General features: G+C 41.5%; 1 protein-coding gene across 1 annotated transcript in view; it reads right to left on the minus strand.

Annotated features, from left to right (window-relative positions):
• LOC104622267 (phosphatidylinositol 3,4,5-trisphosphate 3-phosphatase TPTE2-like) overlaps window positions 1-8,786 on the minus strand; it is a gene marked incomplete at its 5' end in the record, with an annotated part of 16,625 nt that overhangs the window by 7,633 nt on the left and 206 nt on the right. The window contains 8 exons of the mRNA XM_010289003.1: window positions 1,452-1,540; window positions 1,623-1,704; window positions 2,600-2,660; window positions 3,245-3,309; window positions 3,834-3,897; window positions 4,725-4,824; window positions 7,544-7,663; window positions 8,075-8,233. Of these exons, the coding sequence (XP_010287305.1) occupies window positions 1,452-1,540; window positions 1,623-1,704; window positions 2,600-2,660; window positions 3,245-3,309; window positions 3,834-3,897; window positions 4,725-4,824; window positions 7,544-7,663; window positions 8,075-8,233 (740 nt within the window). The remainder of the gene's footprint in view (window positions 1-1,451; window positions 1,541-1,622; window positions 1,705-2,599; window positions 2,661-3,244; window positions 3,310-3,833; window positions 3,898-4,724; window positions 4,825-7,543; window positions 7,664-8,074; window positions 8,234-8,786) is intronic.

Raw genomic sequence — 8,786 nt, forward strand, 5'->3', positions numbered from 1 at the left:
CAAAAGAGTGGTGGTGAGTGAAGTTGAATCCAATTGGCAGCCAGTCACAAGCAGTGTTCCCCAGGGCTCAGTATCAGGGACAGTTCTGTTTTATCACTGATACAACAGATCTGTCTTTATCAGTTCTGTCTTTATCACTGATCTGGATGAAGGGATCAAGTGCACCCTCAGTAAGTTTGCAGATGATGCCAAGTTGGGTGGGAGTGTTGATCTGCTTGAGGGAAGGCTTTACAGAGGGATCTGTACAGGCTAGATCAATGGGCCAAGGCCAACTGTATGAGGTTCAACAAGGCCAAGTGCCAGGTCCTGCATTTGAGTCACAACAACCCTATGCAACACTACAGGCTTGGGGAAGAGTGGCTGGAAAGCTGTGCAGCAGAAAAGGACCTGGGGGTGTTGGTTGACAGCCAGTGTATGAGGCAGCAGTGTGCCCAGGTGGCCAACAGCATCCCAGTTTGTATCAGAAAGTGTGGCCAGCAGGAGTAGAGAAGTGATTGTGCCCCTATACTCAGCACTGGTGAGACCACACGTCAAATACTGTGTTCAGTTTTGGGCCCCTCACTACCTACAAGACACTGAGGTGCTTGAGCATGTCCAAAGAAGGGCAAAGCTGGTGAGGGGTCTAGAGCACAAGTCTTATGAGGAGCAGCTGATGGAACTGGGGTTGTTTAGCCTGCAGAAGAGGAGGCTGAGGGGAGACCTTATCGCTCTCTACAACTACGTGAAAGAAGGCTGTAGTGAGGTGAGTGTCAGTCTCTTTTCCCAAGTAAGAAGCAATAGGACAAGAGGAAACAGCCTCAGTTTGCACCAAGGGAGGTTTAGATTGCATATTAGGAAAAATTTCTTCACTGAAAGGGTTGTCAAGCACAGGAATAGGCTGCCCAGGGAATTGGTCAAGTTACCATCCCTGGAGGTGTTTAAAAGGCATGTGGATGTGGCACTTAGGGACATGGTAGTGCTAGGTTAACAGTAGGACTTGATGATCTTAAAGGTCTTTTCCAATCCAAACAATTCTATAATTCCCCAACCCTCAAAAAATTAAAAAGCCTGAGGTATATTACAATGCAGGACAGCCAGTGTGGCTGACTGGCTGCTAGGGAGCCAAAGCAGCAGCTTAACACTTTTGATAATAGCAGTTTCAGTAGCTCCCTATCCCCAGCCTCTCCTGGAAGACTGCTGTCCCAGCAGCCAGGACAGCAGGAAGTTATTGAAGAACATTAAGAGATCAGATGCTAGCTTAGATTAAGAACCAATATGGGCTACCTAGAAATGGGGTTGTGTAATACTAAACACACAGCACTACGCTGTTGCTAGTCAGTGTTTGCAAAATTTGTCAAGTTACATTCTAAACCCATCTCGTGCTATGGTTTAAGGCCATACTTATGTCAAAGCAGCCATGATAAAAATAAAGTGTAATTTGTAGCATATACAGTTTACATGAGAAGTCCTACCTTTGCCCCCTTTACAGTGAATTACTATGACGTTCTTTTCATCTTGACTCATCCATTCACGAACACTGGCAGTGAATTTCAGCATGTCCCTAGATAAGAGGAAAGTTAGCGGATCAAAGTAAACACCTGCACAGAACTATCATGATGTATGTATTTATTGACAAGACTTACTGTAGCGCTGGAACATTATGGTCATCAATAAAGATCCTTTCCACCCTGTAGTGGAAGTACTTGGGGTCATAGCCTTTCTCACCTACAAGGAAAGATCTGAAGTTATGCCAGGAAGGGGAACAGGATTGCAACAAAGAAAGCGGCTTGTAACACATGACTGCTGGTCTGAGCATATACTAGTATTTAAAGCACAGTAATATAAATAGATCAAAGCAAAAAACTGAGCCGATTTGGCTAAAACCATGCTTGCTTAGCTTCTAGTTTCACACCACTCAAGTGAAAATTCATCTCCAGGCTCAAATGGCCATTCCTTTCCGTAGAGATTATTTAGGGATGTGAAAGTTAGTGTTCTGATGTATTGTCAGGGTCAATCACAGCAACAACCACCTACAGACAAAGTGGTAAAGAGCTGCTACCACCACACTCCTCATCTGTGAGCCCTCATCTATCCCTCTGCTGGCCATAGGATAGTTTTACTTTTTCAGGACTTCAAGTATCAATGCTTCTGTATCATACCTTGCTTCCAGCTCTGATACTCTACTATGAAGCAGAACTACAGGATACTTGTTCCTGAATTATTTTTCATTCTTTTTAACCACGTCTAAACAGAAGAGCTTTTTAACTACTCCCCCACCCTGTTCTTCTAATGAAGGCTTAGAAAATACTCTACCACCAAGTTTTAGCCCAGGTTTAATTTTCCACTTTTTAGTAATATTTTTGCAACATTGGAGCAATTGATCAGCATGAGCAAGGAGGTCTAACCTGCAAGACATCCAGTATCTCCTTTGCAAGCTCTGGTACAATATTAGATGCTCAAAGACAATAGCCATATACAGGATAGAAGGTGGTCAGAGACAGCTATGTACTTTTGACAGACTATACATTCTTGGATATCTGCTATTGCCAGCAGCATACCTTGAAGAGATATTTTTCTGTTTAGCAGTAATTCAATATAGTCAGCAGCTAAACATACTTACTGCAGAGATTGTAGACTTTATAGTGGTCTGCATGTTTGGTGTCCAAAAATCTTGCAACTTCCTAAAGCAATAACAAGATAAGAGTTTAAAGTAGTTAGCACTCTACTCCTCATTTCCACTGCCACCTCAACCCCCACCCCCAAAGTGGGGTCAGCAACTGCATTCACAAACAACCCTTGAACAGCAGGCCTTCCCAGCCCAACAGCTCAGGTTCTCGTCTGGAATAAAAGTACTACTGCAGTTATCTTTCTTGCCATATAAATTTATGTTTCTACAATATGGGGTGGCATAGCTCTGAAAAGGGAATTACACAGACCTTTTAAATATCTTTTAGATGAATAGATAGTTCTTACCACTTACTATTACTAGCCTAGAACAGAGCTGACTTGGTTCTCTGAAGCATTCCCAAGGAACAGGGGCATCAGAGCACCAGTGGGTCCACACTGTGAGATACACCCTACTAGGCTTAGGTGAGAGACTGCAACACAAGCAGTACAGCCTGGTGGAGGCCATCACTTAGTCATTCTAACCACCCAAGCCAGCAGGACTAGGACTGGCTTATACTCTAGTCCACAGGCAAAATAGCAGGAACCTAGAAGTGAAACAACATTCAGAAATAGTGAACTTTGCAGATGAGATTTTTACCTCTATAGGGTTCCTATAGAAAGACTGCTTCCCAGAAGATGGAAATGACATTGCAATAATGCGATCTGTGGAAAAGACAATTAGAACTAACAGTGGGAAGCCTCCTCACATGTAAAAACTACATGATTGAGAGCAACATCATTACAAAACAGCTTATTCCTACCCTAACTACAAGAAGAACCTACCCATTTTTGAGAGGCTTTGTTCTACATTTAGCATAGCTAAGGCAAGACAATAATACTTCCCAAAGCATCAGCTACCATTAAGTGTCACTCTCCACAGAATCAGAAGCAAAAAAATATTTTAAGTCAGTAGTTTCTCAGCTCTGGTTCCCTCAGTCTCAGAAGAATTTCTATCATTACATACAGCATGTACAGCCTTTCTCCCAGAAGGCTAATCCTTGAGAATTGTGTCAGATTCAGGAATCCATTATTTCAAGAATCCCACAGAAAAGGAATAGGCCTGTTTGACTTCATACTTGAATTTTCTTAGCCTAAAACATTGTCTGTATTTCATGTCAAGCACTTAACTGAATAACTAGTCTTAGCAGGATGTAACATGCTGCAAAGTGTCATTTGTTTCTACAAACCAGTAATGTAAGTGAGATCCAGATCAAAGCCATCTTTCATATAACGCCTTTTGTTTTCAGAGACCTGCCAAAGAAGAGTAGAGTTAGTCTTCCAAAGGAATGCCAGAGATCAACAAGTGTTGCCTGTTAGTAGGAAAAACTAGCCATCTAGACTCTGACATTGTCATGAGTGACAGAGCCTCATTTTGCTATAGCAAAGTTCACGGCATTAGCCAAAAGTAATGTCTACTGCATTAGCTTTTAGGTAGAAGCTCCATACAGAATTTTTACTCTTAAATATCTGTCCTGGTTTATTCTAGTAGAAAGAACACTGCAGATTCTCTGCAGATTGCAGCATGAATCTTATTGGTATTTGAATGTTTGGGGGATGAAGGAAGGAAGAAGAAAGTTAAGGGCAGCATAACCAAGACTGCTTATTCACCAGCAAGAGGACATACTTGAAGCTTCAAGTACCACTTTAGTGCCCCTGATGAAAATAAGCAGCAGTCCTATCCATTGTAAATGCCTCAACCAACAGCTTAGTTTTGTTTTCACCTGGAATAAGCAGAAAAAGCATTAAAATTCCTATCCTCCCCCATGTGAGAGAAAGAATCTACGTACCACACAAACAAGAAATCATCAATTGAGACACATGGTGGTGTTGATATGCTGGCTTTCCAAGTCATGTTGCTCAAGTAAGCAGCAACTTCAAGAATAAGCTATACTGAAATTGGAGGCAAAGCTCTCGTACCCTGTCAGAGACACTGAATGCATGTGCTGCCTAGGCAATACTATCAGCTGCAGACCCATAGGCTGTGGGCAGTCTCGCTACTCACCATTGATGGCTGCCTGGAGAAAGAGATGAGGTGGAAACAGTAGTAGTAGCCTAGATACATTAAAAGGCCAACTTACCATTCTCCTGGTCACCACTTCAAGTTGCTTCTTTTGTGAAGCCAGGCGAAATATTCTTATTAAGATGACAATTCTCAGAACTCGGAAGAGAGTAACCATTCTAGATGAGAGTCAGATTCACCATGAAAGAAAATGAACACAATTGGCTCTAAGCTTCACATTTAAGTTTCATTTAAAAGCTGTTTCAGAGGCATTTTAAACCTTTGTTTCATATACTGAACTAGGACTTCTCAGGCTGATTTTGGAGAAAGAATACTATGCTTGAAGAATACCATAGTTTATTGTTGAAAGGGTTTTTTGAAGTACATGTTCTGAACAGTTAACAGAACTAGGAAAATCCCTACTTGCTCCAACACTTTGAGGCACCACTGCCCAGCAAGCAAGGGCTTAACACTGCCTATGTTATTATCCCTAAATTATTGTTCTCTGAAGCTTGTTCTCAGGTATACATTTAAGTGTAAGTAGCCACCTGAAAAATAGCTGAAAAGAAGCTACACAGGCTATATCCATCATGCCTAGATTAAGAAGTCTGAGAACATATCAGTGTAAATCCTGTGTTTAATCATTCAGCAACCTGAGCAGAAGATTTGGTTTGAGGAACTTTGAACTGCTGAACTTTGAAGCAGGCAAGATACTTATGTGAGTGGTTCTACTGAAACAATTGAACAGGGGCAGCTGCTTTTGCATACCCTTAGGGACCAAGGCAAACGAACATTCATTCCTTAAGGAGGTATGTGAGCATATACTTTTAAGGAGCACATGCACATATATCAGGTCCTGATACATTTAGGTAAGAATCCTGGTGAATACCTACAGTAAGGGGGACAAACTTGAAGACAGTCTGCTCTACTGATATGGAGCTTAAAAGTAAGCAAGGCAAGGTTGTCCTAGACACCTGGAAAAAACTTTGTTTTTCTCCCAGCTGCTTCCTAGTCCAGGATCACCCTGTTTTCAAAACAGAGCTCCTTTGGAGCTAGCAGCCAAGGGGCTGGACCAATACTGGACTGAAGACTTCATGGCCCCTCTCCTCAGCCTGAGCCACAAGTCAGACACCACTCTTCAAGATAAAAGCAGTCTGCATTCTGCCCTTTACAAAGTTAGCCAGTTAAGCATTATCTCCCAGACCAATACCCAGCTCTCATTCCTCAAAGTCTAGGTCAGACTTCAAGGAAACAGGTAACCCATCCAAATGCACACCCAGCTAGACCAGATTAGAAATCAAGACCATAGCCCTCCATTAGGGCATGTTACCTCTATGGACTGGCACTGAAATTTCAGTTATCATTTACAGGCTCATCCACATAAAAGCTGCTCAGATTCCAAATATTCTGAGACATATCAGGTGCTTTAAGACTGCTGTTTACTTCTTGAGAAAGGGCTTTGAGGAAAGAAAAGTGATAAACCCCAGGTAGGCTACTGGGAATTAGCTGGATTAGGTGGACACTACTGAAGTGTTAGGTGAGAAAACATCTCATCTCAAGATTTGGCCCAGTCTGAGGTATAATCTAGTGCCAGGTAGTAATATTTTGGTCAGAACAGGACTGAAGAGCCCTTAACAAGAGAAGTCTTACAGAGGTCCTCAAGAATTGCATGGGTGAGATGGTAGGCCCCATCTGAGTATCTTCTGAGCGCATCAGTGTAAACTCCTTTTCATGTGACCCAAAAGCCTATTCTAAATCCCCATCAACTCTCAGAATTCAAAACACAAGGAATTTGCACACACTGATTTACAACAGGATGGGTCAATGCAGGATCAGGCCTACTACTAACATAGCCTAGTAAAGATAGCAGTGTAGATTGCCCTGTCAGTGCTATTTCTCTACCTTTAACTGGATGCTGCCATAAGATGAAAGCTGCTTTAGGAAGATGTGGCCAGAGACCGGAAGTAATAATTCAGCTCAGATTAATGTTTAAAGAGACCTAGAAGGAAACAGCCTTTTATGATTGAGGCTGCAAAAGCTATTCCTTCAACAGTTCTACTTTTTGAAACCTGAGTTTAGCTGACAATTGAAGATATGACTAGTACTTCCAGATGTTTATCCAACTCTGATTCTTCAGTAACTAGACTTTGAGTTGGTTTCTTCTAGAAGAATGTTTCCCCCAGTAGCCAGTTGAATTGGGGGAGTGATTTTTTTTTAAATGCTCAACTTCTTTCACTGGCTAATGCAAGAAAGTTTCACTAATTTAAACCTAACACAGATAAACTAAGATTAGAGTTGTAGTTCTGTCTCCATCAGGAATTGATTCCTCTCAGGTTATCTGATCAAGCTACAGAAATCAGATGGAAATATGACTTAACTTATGCATATAAACAGTGTGTTTCCCCTTCCCACAGCATGGCTGAAAAATCCAACATATTACTATGCGATTTTTGGGAAGCAAGGTGGAAGACAGACAGTGTGGCAACTCTTTCTATCTCAAGGTCCATGACATGGAGATCCTCCCTCAGTTGTCTGTTCCATTTGCTATTATAATACAAATCTTCTTTCTGACCCTTTCTAGACTCTCTCCTGCTAGGGCTGCTGCACACCTTCTCCCAAAAAAGGGCTTGAGTCAGAGGATTTGATGGCCTTACTACTCAATTTTAGTTACTCCAACTGATAAGTTTAGATCATCTCTGCCTTCAAGGCATGGACAGTCTACAGTATAACTGCAGACCAAAGTTCGGTGTCTCTTTCATTAGCCTGTACCATGAAATACTATCACAGCCATATTCATGATCTAGTATGCACACATCTAGCTTAGATGTGCCCAAGAAAATTCTTAGAAGACTATCAAAAAAGAGATCTCACATTTAACTGTTGCCATACCATTCTTACCTTGGTATCTGATCTGCTGCAGCAAGGTCTGAGAAGGAGTATGTCATGTCAATTAACAGAGTGCCCACCACTATGAATGCATCCAAAATATTCAGTTTTGACCGGAAATAATTCTTGAAGCTAAAAAAAAAAGAGTTTTAGACAGATGCCCAAATGGGTAGCAGAGATTGAAATAACATCTTCAGGAAGAGAATAACCTATACAGAGCTACTGCTAGAGACAAGCTCTCCCAAAATAGTTCTTAATGCTAAACATTAAACACTTGCTAAGAAAAATAATCTTACACCTGATCTACACACATACATCACAGCAAAGCTGATGCAGTTTCCAAGTGCTCACTAATACAAAAAACACTTTACAGGTTATGGAAGGGCAACAGCCAACATACACAGCCAAGAAGAGATGTGGCCATTGTCTACGACCAGAAAATTAGCTTACAGGACATCCATGTTCATAGTCCAAGCTTGAAGTATTGCTTCCTTACTAGCCTGAGGTCTTGCCACACTGACTTAATTTTTGCCCATGTCTTACCCTTCAACAAACACCCTCAGGAGAACATCAATGAGAAAGAAGAGCGCTATTGCCAGGGAAACACCTTCAAGAATCTCTCTAACACCCTTCTTCTCACTGATAGACAGATCCACAATCACGACCAGAATGTCCACAATGATAAGTACAACTCCAAATACTCTGCAAAAAGAAAAATACACATCAACTTGAGAGGTAGGAATGAATTGCTGACATTTATTGACTGAAGAGCACAAGCCTGCATTTTTGTTTTAAGCTGTTTCAGCAAGAGTGTGTTCTCTTACATACAGGTTGAGGCCTGCAACTGCATTTTTTAAGTGATCTGCACAAAGTACATCATCCATGTGGAACTATACAGTTACATCCAACTCAGCTCTAGTTATTAACCTATAATTCCACAGCTACCTTGAAATAGTACAAACCTGAATACTTTAAGGCACACAAGTGTCAGTGCTGTCTTCCAGCTTACTTCCCTTCCCTCCCACTTGCAACTTAATGTAGTCCCTTAAAAATAACTGTCTTTAATGGCTTACCTTGCTCCAGCACCTAGATTGCATATGACTGACCAACTGGTTGTTCAAAGGCTGACACAGCCTCAAGCAAGCCATTAAAGAGCTTTTATCCAAGTCAACAGCATTTACAGTTCTGAATTTCAGCTATCCTTGGAGAATATAGTCATATCTAAGACTTTTCCCAAAGTACTTTTCTCAAGTCA

The sequence above is a fragment of the Phaethon lepturus genome, unplaced genomic scaffold (genome assembly GCF_000687285.1).
Source record: "Phaethon lepturus isolate BGI_N335 unplaced genomic scaffold, ASM68728v1 scaffold10856, whole genome shotgun sequence".
NCBI lineage: Eukaryota > Metazoa > Chordata > Aves > Phaethontiformes > Phaethontidae > Phaethon > Phaethon lepturus.